Here is a 15471-nt window from a genome sequence, read left to right on the forward strand (position 1 = left end):
CTCGAATTTCTGCTGATAGAAAAGATTTCTCGTTATCCGTTACTACAATAGACGGAATTATATATGATGTAATCGTTTGTTCGAAAGCTTTTCTAATATGAATCGAATTGATTTAATGGGGATCATTCGCCCAAATTTCGAAAATTTATCAACGCTTGAAAGAAAGTTTTCCCCGTCTATCTGGTATATGTCCAAGTGCAAAATATCAAAAGGATGGTTTGGTATAGGTGTTTCCTGTATTTCTACTTTCAATGGGCGTCTATCATATTTGCATGTATTGCACGCATCGCAAACTTTAATGAAATTCCTAATTTTTTGTGTAATTTTGGGAAAATAAAATTTCCTCAAAATTTTACGTTTGTTTTCTTCTATGCCTCGATGGGCCCTTTCGTGTTCAACTTGTATAATGTTCTCTTGTTCTTCTGTGTTCGTAATATCCCTCAAAATATTTTGCGTTAAACGTATCTTATACATTCTTGTGCTTGAATATACTTTGAAGATATTTTGAAATTTTCCTAAGATTTCTTCTGAACAATTCAACCCGGTTAATTTATTAGGAATGAAGTATTTCCTAATAATATCCGTTTGAGATTGTTCTGTGAAATTGTTCATTCTAATCATTACTTTTTTGAACCCGGGAAATGGATAGGAAACTAGAGTATCCTCATTAGCATCCTTCTCTAACACTATTTGAAGCTTGAAAGCGTTAAGAGGAGCTTCTGTACATTCAATCATGTCTGAACTGTCTTCTTCAGCAGAGTGCTGAGTTGATGTTAGACAAAATATCTGTACGCGACTGAGTGCGTCAGCAACCACGTTATTTTTACCAGGTGTATACACCATTTCGTAGTCGTGTTCCTCTAAGTAAGATTTCCACCGCTTTAGTTTGGTGCTAACGTTTTTTGACGATAGTGAAAATGTTAGAGGCTGATGGTCTGTTATGATTTTAAACTTTTGACCGTAGATGTAGTTACGAAAAACTTTCAGCGACCAATAAATTGCCAACATCTATTTTTCAGTCGCTGAAAAATTTTCTTCTCTTTTGTTAAGCGTTCTCGAGGCAAAATGTATTGGCTTATCCTTCCCCACTTCACCTTGACTGATCACTGCGCCTATGGCGTAGTTAGAGGCATCAGTTGTTATCAGAAACGGTTTGTCGAAGTCTGGGTACGTAAGAATATCGTTTCCTGATATTACCTATTTCATACTTTCGAAACATTTTAACTCTTCTGATGTTAGTTCGATTGGTAAAGAATAAGAATTATTTTTTCCTCGTAAATGGTTAGACAAGGGTTTAGTTAGATCAGCATACCCTTTGATAAACCGTCGATAGTAGCCAACTATGCCTAAAAAGCTTCTTAATTCCTTTGTATTAGTTGGTTTTGGCCAGTTTTTTATGGCCGATATCTTAGCTTGGTTAGGTCTTATTCCATCCAACGTAATTATATAACCGAGATATTCCACACTTAGACAAAGAAGTTTCGATTTTTGTAGCTGAACTTTAAGATTCGCTTTTTCCAAAGTGGACAAAATTACTTTTAAGTTGTGGATATGTTCGGTTAAATTGCGTCCAAAAACCACAAGATCGTCTATGTACACATAGCAAATTTTGCCTATGTGTTCACGAAACACATCGTCTATTGCACGTTGGAAAATGGGTGGCGCATTTTTCAAGCCAAATGGCATTCGTAAAAACTCATTCTTTCCGCTATTAACAGAGAATGCCGTTTTTTCTATTTCGAGATCATTGACTTTAATTTGATGGAAACTACAGTGAACCCTCTCTTATTTGACACCTCTCCAATTTGAAAACCCCTTCTTATTTGAACATTTTGCACAGTCCCTTGATTTCCAGTACATTTTTGTTCTTCTAATTTGGAAAACCTCTGAAATCTGTGTCCCTCTTATTTGTGTATGGTGTTGCCATGGTTATTGAATGATGTATGCTCAAATTGGCAAACGTATACACAGTTTCCTATAGCAACAGTTAAGGCTGCATATACTAAATGTTCTGTCTCTTTCTTGTTTGTATGGACCTTTCATTCACTTTCAACCTCTCTAATTTGAAAACCTCTCTTATTCGACAGTCCCATCGCCTCTCAAATAAGAGAGGGTTCACTCTAGAAGCAAGGTCGAGTGTAGTGAAATATTTATTCCCACCTAACTGGTCAAGAATATTTTGTATGTCTGGGATAAGGTATTTTTCAGAAATGGTTTTTTGATTAAGACGCCTGTTGCGTTCAGCAACAAAGCTCTTTCTTTCGCGAATTTAAAGTTGAAACATCAGTTTTCTTAATTCACTTAATTTCATTAAACTGTATTAAAAATTCACTGAACTTTTCTTCTCTTGGCGCAATGGTAGAAAGAGGTCGATTTTCGTCTTCGTGCCCGTTTTAAAACTTCACGCTAACCCGATTGCGGTCATTCCACTTAATTTGCGCAGGTTCATCCGTTGCACGCGAAGCTCCTTCGGGATGAACCATTCCTACTCTATCTATTTCGCCCGTGTTTGTTTCGCCTGTGCTACCTGTCCCTCTCTCTCACTTCACCACAACGCAGCTGTCAAACTAGAACCGCTGTTGGTAAACAACACTGGCCCCGGTGTTTGACTGCGTTAAACTCTTTCGTGCGGTTCTACGTTTATTACAGCGATTTTTACTACCGGTCGCTCTATAATCTTTTTGTTCGCAAGCTGTACGTGCACACGCCGAGTTGTTCCGTCCTTCGAAGGTACGAGCTGTACGATTCTTCCCTTAGGCCAGCATCCTCTTGGTAGGGCGTCATCGACAATCAGCACGAGGTCTCCTAATTGCAATGGCGGCTGGGTCTCAAACCATTTGCTGCGACGGGTGAGCGTAGGGAGATAATAAGCTAACCATTTTTTCCAAAATTGATCTGCGTACAGTTGTGACGTCTTCCAGTTGTTCCTGAGGGCTGCGGAAGAATCATCAAGAGATGTTAATGGTTTTATTCCAGAAGATGAACCCAAGAGAAAATTGTTTGGCGTTAACACGGCTTCTTCCTCACTATCAACCGATACATGTGTTAGTGGGCGAGAGTTGATAATGTTTTCTACTTCAATTAACCAATTGGCGAAAACGGTATCTGTCGGTGTTTTGGTAAATTGCATGCCGGAGAGGGTGCGTTTAACTGATTGGATTAATCTCTCCCATGCACCACCGAAATGTGGTGCTCCGGGGGGGTTGAATATCCACGTCGTATCGGGGAGGTACATTTCATCTATCAGCTCCTCGGTGTTTATCTGCTTCGCCGCATCTTTCAACTCACGATCAGCGCCAACGAAATTAGTCCCACGATCAGTTCTGATTTCAATCGGAGTTCCTCTACGTGCGATAAAATTGCGAATAGCGATGATGCAAGCGCTGGTGTTCAAGCTGTGAGCCACCTCTATGTGTATGGCCCGTATTGTTAGACACGTGAACAGCACACCCCAGCGCTTTTCCTGTCTCCGTCCAACAGCGACCAAAAAAGGTCCGAAGTAATCTATCCCTGTGTAGGAGAACGGTCTGGCGTACGGCGACACTCGAGCTAACGGCAACTCATTCATCACTGGAGGTTTAGGGTAAGCTTTATGAAGGCTACATCTAAAGCAATTATTTCGAACTCTGTGGCACGCGCTTCGTAGGCCAGGAATATCGAACTTTTGCTGCACTTCATTCATTACGGTTTGATGATTTTGATGTTTATATTTCCAGTGGTACTCCGTTACAATCAGATCGGTGAGCCAGGATTTTTTGGGAAGAATAATTGGCCTCTTCATGTCATGGCTTACGTAACGACAAGCATCGATTCTTCCTCGTACTCGTAAGATACCGTCATCGTCCATGTATGCACTACGTCTATAAAGAGAACTTTTCTTGTTAATCATTTTAGATCCCTTTGTACCTGATTTGTCATGCAGAAGCAGCTGATATTCTTCTGGAAACTCTAATCGTTGCGCTTCCTTGATGATCGATTGCTCAGCTTGTAGCTCGAGGTGCGTAAGGGGTCCAAAATATCGAGACATTTTTGGCAGACGAGAATTATTGATGTACCTCCACATGTAGGCGATGGCTCGATGCAGGCGTTTCCAATCAGAAAATCTGTCAAAGATAATTACTGGGGATAATTCACGATGATATGAAACCGTCTGGCGTAACTCCTCCTCAGTAGTTGAAGGTCTGAAGCTTTGCACTTGCCACTCGTTTTCCGGTTGCTGTAGGAACGCTGGTCCTTTAAACCACATTCCGGTCGTGCAGTGTCGGTTAAGGTTGGACCATTTTGTACCTTCGTCGGCTACGTTGTTTTTAGTCGGCACCCACTGCCATTCCTTTACTGACGAGTTTTCTAATATTTCGCCTACTCGATTAGCTACGTAGACGCTATAATTTCGATGATCCGAGTTGAGCCAACAAAAAACGTCTTTTGAATCGGTCCACAAGAAGCGTCTATGGATCTTTATCCGGTGTGATTGATGAATACCTGTCATCAGTCTAACTCCCAATACTGCAGCTTGCAGCTCTAATCGGGGAATCGATGTATATTTTAACAGAGCTACTCGAGTTTTTGCGCCGATCAACACAACTTCCCGTTGATCTTCGGATTCGAATCGGAAGTACGCCACGGCTGCGAAACCGTCTCTCCCGGCGTCTACAAAAATATTAAGCTGTGTCGTGCAGTTCTCTAAGCTGATGGACGTGCGGTAACATCGCGGAATCTTGATAGATTGCAGATGGGGTATGCAAGTTAACCACTCCTTCCATTTGTCTTGCAGAGAATTGGGTATTTGATCGTCCCACCCAATTCCAGAACGAGAAACTTCTTGCAATAAGACTTTGAGGAACAGTAAAAAGCCTGCTATCAAGCCTAACGGATCGTAGATTGTCATAAGCGTGCTCAGTACTTGCCGTTTGGTTGGTATCACGATCCCTTGTAGAACATCTACATCCTTTTACGGCACTTTGAATTGGAACGTATCTTCGTTTGAGTTCCACCACATTCCCAAGACCTTCTGGGTACAAGCTGTTGGATCGAGGTTCATATCCTTCTCCCGGCTGTTGCTACTACCAACGCCATCTAATACTTGGCCATAATTCGACATCCAATTGTGAAGCTTGAATCCTCCTTGTGAGTGAATAAATTTCACATCTTGTGCTAGCTTCGTGGCCTCGGTCACACTCTCTATGCTGGCAAGCATATCGTCGACGTAGTGATGACGCTTAATACATTCGACGGCTAGAGGATAGCGGGCCGCGAAACGGTCCGCGTTTACATTCTTTACAAATTGGGCGGAAGTTGGTGAACAGGCTGACCCAAAGGTCATCCTCAGCATCACATATTCATCGGGCTAAACTTGCGACCGGTCCGTTCGCCATAGGAATCTTTGGCTAATCAGATCCTCTTCTTTAATCATGACCTGATGGTACATTTCTTGAATGTCAGCGGCAATAGCAACACGATATTCTCTAAACCGACTTAGGACAGTCGGCAGTGTTGAAAGAAGGTCTGGCCCAGTCAATAACATGGAATTAAGCGAAATTCCGTTCACTGTTGCAGCTGCATCCCATACTACTCTAACCTTATTTGGTTTATTGGGGTTACATACAGGAAAGATTGGTAGATACCACTTTCTAGGATGCTTAAATTTATGCTCTTCATTTGATAATTTTCTAATATATTCCTTTTCAACATGGTCTTTCAGCACTCGGTCCATCATCTCTCGAAGGTGCTCATCTTTTGCCAAGCGGCGTTCTAAACATTCCAAGCGTTTGAGAGCCATTGCTCGATTGTTTGGCAGTTTTACGTCATCATAGCGCCACAACAATCCAGTGACATACCTCTCACCTTGTAGTGAGGTGTGTTTACGCAGCAATACACTCGCCCGTTCCTCATCATTTGAAAGAGTGTTTATGCCACCTTTACATGTGGGTTCTTCGAGCGCAAAACTACCTTTTAGAGCTTGATCAATTTTGGTTTCTATTTCTGCACAATCACAAATATGTGCTTGATGAAATGCCAAAATGTTGCTGTTGTTAGACGTTGACGACGAATCGCAACCCGAAACTACCCATCCTAGCCTCGTCTTTGTTGCGACGGGTTCATTTGTTTTTCCTTCTATCGTCTTTAATGGAACAGTGAGATGATAGTTATTCATTCCTATGAGAATGCGTGGAGGTACAGAAGCATATGGTGCTAATGGAATGGATGCTAAATGCTGATATTTTGTTCGTAAACGATCCATTTTAACGCGTTGCGAGGGCAACCCAAGACTTTTCACCGTTCGTACATTAGAGGCTTCAAAGGTCTGAGCACCACTGGATATTCCTACTATATTTACGCTCACCTGTTTTGAATCTCGTTCAGTGCGATGTTGTCCTCCAGTCCATTTCAAACAAAGAGGTCGGTTTGTCCCTTCAAGTTCCAGCTCGTCAACTAGCGAATGTTCGATTAGCGATACTGACGCTCCTTCGTCGAGAAAAGCAACTGTTCTGATCGTCTTTCCTACAGCCTGCAGCTCAACTGGCACGTATCGCAATAGTATATTCTCGTCGGTGGCTGTAGAGTGAGAGAAATTTGCTTCGTGTCTTCCCTTACCTGCCGAATTGTGTAGTGACGGGTGGTGTTTTACAGTACATCCGTCTTTGCCGCATACTCTCGTCTCTTTACAGGGCGCACGATGTTTTTTCAAACAACATTTACACAAGTAGTTCCGCTTAATGATGTCCCAGCGATCTGCTACGCTTTTCTGCCAGTATCCGTCACATTCGTATAAGCGAGCGCAGCCGTTATCGCATGCACAAACGGCTTCTGTGGAGTTCTGCGAGGAGGGATTAGTAGTATGCATGTGCAAATACTTACTGCATCGTGGTTCGATAAGATTTGCAGGGCTCGTTACCGCTTGGGCTGCATGCTTAATGGTTTGCATCCACTTTCCGAATGCAGCCAGGTTGACCTTTGACAACGTAAGACTGTGTATGCCCCACATCAGCTTAATCATCGGAGGGAGACGGCCAACGAGCTCATCCAACACGGGTCCATCATAACGCTCCTCGACCCCGTTGTTTCTCACAGCAGCACACATTTCGTCCACGGATACGGCGAACTGCACAAGCGTCTCCAACTTTTCTGCTCTCGGGGGTACCTGTCGTCGAATCTGGCTCAACAACGTTTTCACAACTACTTCTGGACGTCCGAACGATGATTTGAGCTCTTGCATGACTTCTTTGAGGTTAGCTGCTTTCCTGAGTCTCCCCTGGACTGTTTTAAACGCTTCTCCTTTTAATGCTTGTTGCAGCCTTATAATATTTTCTCCGTCAGAGAAACCACATAGTTCCGTCGTCTCATAAAACGCGTTTTCGAACACGGACCACTCCTCTGGGTTACCGGTGAACGTCGGTAGCTGGGCGTTGGCGGAATGTCTAGCTAGTATCTGACTCTGATTAATGTTCAAGGTTGTATCACTCGAACAAGACGCCGTAGATCCGAGATTGTCCCGGCGTGATCCTTGCGGATTTTGTTCTTGATTCATCCGTTGAACAAAGGTGTTTAGCACGGATTCGAGCCGTTGTATCACGTCAGGCTCTTGCCTGCGTGGCTCGCGTGCTTCTTCCAAGAAACGTTGGAAGGTTCTGCTAAGATTGTCCAATGGAGAATCAACAGTTTGAGTGGGTCTTGCTTTTGATGGATCATTCGGAGGATTCGATACGGGCGTGATCACTTCCGTCGATCTTGCTCTGGTGGATGGTTCCAGATTCACTATGTTCGTATCCACTGCTACCGGGGCTGGTTGGGTCGCTACTGCGGGCGTCGCACGATGAAGGGTAGATGAAGCGGGGGGCGGTGTTTCAGGAGTGCACAGATGGCATGTCCAATCCCTACTGTACACGGTTTCATCTTCGTTCACGCACGCAAGATGAAACATTCCTTCGCATCGATCGCACTCCACTGCATTTTCCGTACTTGCACCATTGCACACACCACACTGCTTATCCTCCATTTTCCAAGCCGTGAGGTTTCCTTCTTGCTTCACGTCACTGATATTGCGGTTTCGCTAAGGTGCTGCGGGTTCGCGTCTTACCAGGACTCGTGAAACGTAAGTAGTGAATTTTTAAATTGTTGCGTCCAGCAACAAAGCTCTTTCTTTCGCGAATTTAAAGTTGAAACATCAGTTTTCTTAATTCACTTAATTTCATTAAACTGTATTAAAAATTCACTGAACTTTCTTCTCTTGGCGCGATGGTAGAAAGAGGTCGATTTTCGTCTTCGTGCCCGTTTTAAAACTTCACGCAAACCCGATTGCGGTCATTCCACTTAATTTGCGCAGGTTCATCCGTTGCACGCGAAGCTCCTTCAGGATGAACCATTCCTACTCTCTCTATTTCGCCCGTGTTTGTTTCGCCTGTGCTACCTGTCCCTCTCTCTCACTTCACCACAACGCAGCTGTCAAACTAGAACCGCTGTTGGTAAACAACAACGCCTGTAATCGATCACTAATCGTAGCTTTTTCTCTCCGTCAGAACATTCACTGTTTCCTTTTTTTTGAACGACCCAAAGTGGCGAGTTCCAGGCGGATCGTGAAGGACGAACCGTCCGCTAACATCTTTGAAATTTGCTGTTCCACTTCGTTTTTATAAGCGACGGGGTAGGGATAGCTTTTTTTGATACACCGGTGCATCATCTGTGGTTCTTATTCGACATTCGACATTAGTTAGACATTAGTTCTAGCACTGGAGAGAAAATATCAAGAAAAACTACTTGCGAAGCACTTCCTATCCCGGCAACACTTTTAAACTGTTTTGTTTCACTTCTAACTGTTTCACTCCCTATCACATTTGCCCACTTCTCCGAAATAATGTTTATATTTGCACCACTATCAACTAGGAGTTTAATAAAACCATGTTCTGTAGGCACTTTAATAAACGGCAACACTAACCCACTGTTTTTTACCTTGGCAGGCTGTTGGTATTGGAGCCTGTCCCAAAAAACATGGGCTACACTGAGCTGCCGTGCTATCATTCTCTTGGTGAGCGTAAGCTTGAGCCGGCCGGTTTTGATAATGCAAATGTGTACGCATGGTACGATCTACTTCCATCGGCTCTTGACGCGTGTGCGTTTCGCTCGGTATTGGTGCGTGCGGTTTTTGTTTCGGAGGGAACTTTTGTGTTGGTAGGAAACCTTGTGCCGATGTACCTTATCGTAATTTTTCGAGCTCCACACAAAGTTCATATGCCTTATTCAAGCTGTCTGGCGCAGTTGTTTTAACTAATATTCCTAAGTCACTATTTAATCCCCTTATAAAAATATCTACGGCTTTATCTTTAAAGTAATTTAAAAACGCATTGTTAGGAGAATTATACTTAACATTATTTTGAATATGGTTTGTAATAAATGTAAGAAGTTCGTTCACTCTACCGAAGTATAATTCGATATTTTCATAGTTCTTACGCTTAATTGTAGTAAGTTCTTAATCTAAACTCATCTAATCACGACGATCACTGAACTTTTTCACCACTTCTTTTTCAACACTTCTTTGATTGCTGACCAATCAAATCCTACATTACTGGCATGTAAAGCGTCCGATGCCGCACCAATTATTTTTCTACGCACTGTACGTTCTATTATTCCAAATTGCGTCGGGCAATTTGCAAATGCGGAATAGTAGTTGTATCCAGGTGTTGAGATGTTTCGGGTTACCGTCAAATTCCGGGAATATTTTAAGGATGTCAGGGACCTGTCCCATTTGTATGAAGAATTTAATTTCTTCTTGGTGTTGTTCCATCTTTTTTTCTAACTAGATTCTAACTAGGTAGACGTAGATTACAAAAAAATGATCGAACGGTCTTTCACGATGAATAAATTAGTGCACCTATTCGCGCTACAACATCGCAAATCACCAATTGGAAGGCGATAGCTCTAAGGCTGGATGTCGTATTCTCTGGTTGAAGAAAGACAGCTATAGGTAGCTTCACTCCAGTACTAGGAGCTTATACGTTTACTAATTTTTTTCTTTTGATTCGGGCGCCAGTTATCGAGTCGAGTCGCTTCTCTTCGGAGGTTGCTTACAGACTGAGTTTATTCTACGAAAATATCTATTACATATGTGGTTCACGCATACTTATAATTAAACCTAACACTATCAACGCAATACTACTTAGCTATGTATCTAATAACCTATACAATTACTAATAAGATATTTACAGTGTGGTAACTTCGAGCAGGAGACAGTGTGGCAGTATGCAAGATGCACGCTGGATAGGAGCGGGCCCGCGGCACTGCCATCATGCCGCACATCTGCATGCCCGTCGTGGGTTCTAACCGCGTATGAACCGTCCGCCGTAGCAAGGGCTGACTATCTGGCTACGTGGTACTCAAGTCCTGAAAAGGCCGGCATGATCGCGTAGGCCATTACCCCAATAATAATAATTATAATAATAAGAAGAACTTAGCATAGCAGTCCACACTCGGAGAAGGTTTTTGTTTTGACTTTGGTGCTGCCGGGTCTACCGCTGTGGCGCGACAAATGCACGGAATGCACTCGACCAAAACATGAACCTACCGATCCAAACCCATTCCAAGGCAGCGCCGGTTGCATAGCGTCACGATACCGACTCCAAGCCAACAAGTCGCCAGATTCTGGACGGACAGGTGCAGCACCATACGCTCACCGTAATAAACAAAATCAGAACTCTCTTTTGTATGAATTCAATTCAAAATGTTGTTTCCACTTGCATCTGCTAGCTGAATTGGAAAGAAACGTGCTACATATCACACGCACGTTTGCTTAGATCGTGTGTCTTTTTAATACCCCCAACAGCAGAGCCAGTCGCAAAGATGATGTTACCAATCCAATGGTTGTGTTGTCTCTCAGGTAACGAATCCACGCATCCACGAATGCGCGCACGCGATAACGCACCTATGAACGCGCGCACGTGAGAACGCACCTACGAAGTCACGCACACGCACGAGCGAGTACGGCTATCGGTAGAACGGCTGGTTCAGCTATCTTGTTGCGCACCCTGATCCAAAGTGCCGGGCGGGGTGGGGGATCGCGACACGATAGAGTGAACGGTCAATTTCCCCACGCTGTGCGTGTGCGTGTGTCGAGACCCGAAAACTCGAGACAGGTTTCGGCACATTAAAAAAAAAAAAATTATAGCCACTTTACACTGTGCTACATGATGCTTAGCAGGTCGTTGAAGCATCAAACATGTTCAAATTAAAAAAAAAGATTAGTGTTAGACGTTCTTCTACATCGTTCTTGTCTTCCGGCATCGTTTCTAGAGCCGTAATTATTGTCGCATACGCTGGCCCAAGCGTCAAAAGTAAATAACAAACGATATCGATTTCCTCCAGCTTTGCTCCGGTTGACTTGTAGTCCCGGACGATTCGCTTAAAGGTTAGGAAATGATCCTGCAACCTTCCTCCGTCGTGCCGTAGTGTGAGAAGCTTCTTTTGCAGGTAAAGTCGACTGGCGATGCTTTTTCGTTGAAACACACGCTCCAAGGCCAACCAAATAGCCCTGGGTGTCTGCTGATCTTAGATATACTCAAGCATGTTGTCACTAATCCGAGAAATCAGCAGCGACTTGCAACGCCTTTCCTTATTTAACCTCTGCTCGGACAATTTCACTGCAGCCTCCTTGACTTGAGCATTGCCCTTCTCGTTTACTATAAGACGATGATCATCCGTCGCTTCCTGCTCCACGCAAGACATGAGCTCGTGCTCCTCCAGTAGCACCGACATTCGGTACTTCCATTGCGGATAGTTAGATCCATCGAACATGGGTACACGCACATATTCCATATCTTTATCCATCTAACAAAGTGTATTGTTATCACCAGCGAATACCTGGGCCTATAACCTAATAAGATTGATGGAAAAGATTTAGAATTTGAGTTCAAGCTTTTTTCACACTTCACGATACAAGGTTAATGCGTCGAATATAGAATACAAAAGAAGTAACGTGGTTGTAGAAAGAGACAGAACGTGACGCTACGAAAACGCGGACCAGAGTGGCCAGATTATTTTTGTGGTTTTCGGTAGGCGCATCAACATTTTATCGGTAGTTTTTGGTAGGAGTTTCAGATTTTACGGTAGTTTTCGGTAGGCTTTGAAGTGTTGAGCGGGGGGGGGGGGGTGTTGTCGGAGATGGAAGCTAATATGTCCCATGAAGAGCAGCACGAGAAAATAACATCTTTCATTTATTTAAAGGACATAGTTTAGATTTGGTTCATACCAGTCACATGAGGCCTTTCTGAAGTGTCGATCTGAAAATTGTACTAGGGAATTCAACCCAACAATGGGCCTTGTTGTAGATGGGGCGGAACCGTAATTAAGTAAATTGTACAACCGAACTGTTTTATCTCTATCTAAATATATTTGTAGTCCTGTAGTGCTTGTAGTTCGGCTTCTCTTCTTCAAGTGTCGTAGAACGGTAGCGGAAGCGATCGCAGTGTATATAGAATCTAGCTATTCATACCACGGTGTGTATGGAAGGTAGTTGTTCATACCACGGTGTGTATGGGGAATAGCGTATGACAGCTCCAGTGCTGCCAGAAGTGTAGCTCAGATATAACAGCTCTTCCGCGCAAAATAGAATTCGTTGTTATAGGTTGAGCCTTTGCGGAGGCTTGATGGTCCGCAGAGAACGACGCAACCTTTGGTCCACCGGCAAGTCCGCTGACCTTGTGGGTTGGTCAATTGCAGCTGTTTCGTTAGAAATCGGTAGTTGGATACCCTTTTCAAGATTAGGAGCAGTCGGGATAGCAGCGAGGGACATGTCAGTGGATGTATAAGTGTTATCGTAGTTGTATGTATTTGTAGTAATGTCTGGAGTGACTGCGATAGTGTTGTCGTAGAAATTTTTACCACCAATCTCTTCACGGCGCAAAGAAATTTCTTCCTTAGTAGATTCCGATAGCCCTGCACCAACACTACGTAGTTGATCGATATGCCTTTTCCAGGTCCGCCCGTCATTTAGTTTCACTAAATAGTGGAGTTTACCTAGACGTTCTTTAATTGTCCCAAACTCCCACTTGTTTCCGTGAACGTATTCTCGAGCTGCAACTTTTGATCCAGTAGTCAATGCACGTATTTTAGACTGAACTTCATTTGAGTTTGGATCGTTTGATGGTATCATGAGATCCAGCCTTGAACGGATCTGACGACCGAACACTAATTTTGAAGGTGAAAATCCGGTGGCTGGGTGAATCATTTTACGGTATGAGAGCAGTATATTGCAAATTTCACTGTGAACTTCCCCTCGATCACATTGTAGCGACTTTAGTTTAGATTTCATTGTTTGTATAAATCTTTCAGCCTGTCCATTAGTGGCTGGATGGTACGGAGCACTAAGTTTATGAGTAATTCCGTTTAGTTTAAGAAATCTTGAAAATTCAGTAGAGGTAAATTGAGGACCGTTGTCACTCACAAAGACAGAAGGTAATCCATAAGTACTGAAAAACTCCCGGCACAAACGAATTGTCGTTTCCGTAGTCATGTTTTTCACAACGTAGACCATAGGCCACTTCGAGTATGCGTCAATTAATATGAGGTAGTAAAGTCCCATGAATGGGCCAGCATAGTCCGCATGAACACGCTGAAACGGTTCCGTAGGTGTTTCCCAACAATGAAAAGTGACTTTGGGAGGATTAGCCTTTGCAGCCTGACAGGAAGCACAATCGTTGACCAGGTTTTCGATGTCTCTGTCTATGCCTTCCCACCAACAATAACTCCGAGCAAGTGATTTGATTCGTGTTATACCGAAATGTGTTGAATGGAGTTCTTCAAGCACCTTTCTTCGCAATGCAGGTGGTATGTATACTCGGCTACCACGCATCAAGCAATCTTTATGTAAGTTGAATTCTTCCTGATTCACACCAAATCTATGTTTCCCTTCAACTGAGTTTCCAGTTCTTAGGGCACGTAGCAATTCGCGAACATTCACATCCGCTAGGGTAGCTGCACTCAATTCATCTACAGTCAGTGGGAGTGTTTGTATTGCATTTACCTCGACTACCTCCGGTTCTTCAATTTCCGATTCAGGGTCAGTAGTTGAAACCGGTAGGCGAGACATAGCATCGGCATTGAAATGTTCCGACGAACGGCGATGTCGAATCTTATAATCGAACGCCTGTAGGAATGCCGCGTAATGCTGCATGCGCATTGCGGACATAGTAGGAAGTCCTTTAGATTCCGAAAAGATTTGGCTGATAGGTTTATTGTCTGTTACCAGAATAAATTTGCGACCGTAAAGGTATTGATGAAACTTGCGAACACCAAAAATGATCGAGTAGGCTTCCTTATCGATCTGAGAATATTTTTGTTGCGTTCGAGTAAGGGTCTGAGATGCGTACTGTAATGGCCGTTCAGTTCCATCAAGATACTGCTGACTAAGAACTGCCCCAACCCCGTATGGGGACGCGTCAGTAGCTAAAATTACCGGAAGTGACGGGTCATAATGTACTAAAAACCTATCGGATTGCATCTCCCTTTTTACCAATGTAAACGATTTATCACAATCAGCACTCCACACAAATGGAACGTCATCTTTAAGTAAATTATTCAGTGGGTACAAAATAGTACTGAGGTTAGGGAAAAATCTACCATAGTAGTTAATGAGTCCAACAAAAGACCGTACTTGCTCCTTATTTTTAGGAATAGGCATGTTTTGTATTGCATCAATCTTTTCGCGGAGTTTGTGGATTCCTTGCTTGTCCACCATGTACCCGCAGTACTCAATTCGATCAGAGAAAAAGTCACACTTTTCTCTATTGACACGCAATCCATATTTATCTAATCTGTTAAGTACTTCCTCAAGTCTAAGTAAATGCATTTTTGTATCAGAACCAGTAACGCGAATGTCATCAATGAAGACAGTAACGCCAGGTATGCCCTGCAAAATTTCCTCCATCAGACGTTGAAAAATTGCAGGTGCGGAAGCAACTCCATACATGAGTCGAGTGGGACGAAACAAGCCTCTATGAGTGCTCAATGTAAGTAAGTCCCTATCCTCGGGTCGAACTTCGAGTTGTAAGTAAGCTTGCGAAAGGTCCAATTTTGAGAATGTCTCCCCTCCCGCAACAGTAGCAAAAAGTTCTTCGACCGTCGGAAGAGGATGTTCATCCACCAGTAAGTTTGGGTTAAGAGTAATTTTGTAATCGCCGCACAACCGCACTTTGCCTCCGGCTTTCCTAACAGCAACAACAGGTGTGGCCCACTCTGAGTGGTCCACTTTTTCCCATATGCCTTCTTTCACGAAATGATCAATTTCCTTATCAACCGTGCTGCGCACTGCAAATGCCACTGGCCTAGCTTTTATGTATACCGGTTTTGTATTTTTCCTAACAGTAAGTGTAGCTTGTATTCCTTCAATTTTACCAACACGTTCATCAAAGACACGTGAAAATTTTGTAAGTAAGTTATTCAATGCATTAGTGGTAGACTGATTTTTGCCACTACAGTAGGAAACTG

General features: G+C 43.2%; 1 protein-coding gene and 1 long non-coding RNA gene across 3 annotated transcripts; one reads left to right on the forward strand and one right to left on the reverse strand.

Moving 5' to 3' along the window:
- Positions 1 to 2601: 2601 nt before the first annotated feature.
- On the reverse strand, positions 2602 to 8345 carry LOC120898048. Of its 2 annotated transcripts, none has more exons than XM_040303381.1 (2): positions 6595 to 8345; positions 2602 to 2934 (listed from the first exon to the last, which is right to left on the reverse strand). In XM_040303381.1, exons 1-2 carry the CDS (start codon positions 7994 to 7996, stop codon positions 2615 to 2617), a joined length of 1722 nt encoding a protein of 573 aa, XP_040159315.1. In that variant the 5' UTR covers positions 7997 to 8345; the 3' UTR covers positions 2602 to 2614. The 2 variants fall into 2 exon arrangements, with proteins under 2 accessions (XP_040159315.1, XP_040159316.1); XM_040303382.1 differs by having other exon boundaries at positions 2835 to 2934; positions 6344 to 8345.
- On the forward strand, positions 2934 to 10294 carry LOC120898057. The gene is made up of 4 exons (XR_005738614.1): positions 2934 to 3583; positions 3717 to 3825; positions 3895 to 3997; positions 10190 to 10294. It is a non-coding gene; the product is annotated as an uncharacterized LOC120898057 (long non-coding RNA).
- The last annotated feature ends 5177 nt before the right edge of the window (positions 10295 to 15471 follow it).

Source organism: Anopheles arabiensis, chromosome 2 (assembly GCF_016920715.1).
Source record: "Anopheles arabiensis isolate DONGOLA chromosome 2, AaraD3, whole genome shotgun sequence".
In the NCBI taxonomy this organism is placed as follows: domain Eukaryota; kingdom Metazoa; phylum Arthropoda; class Insecta; order Diptera; family Culicidae; genus Anopheles; species Anopheles arabiensis.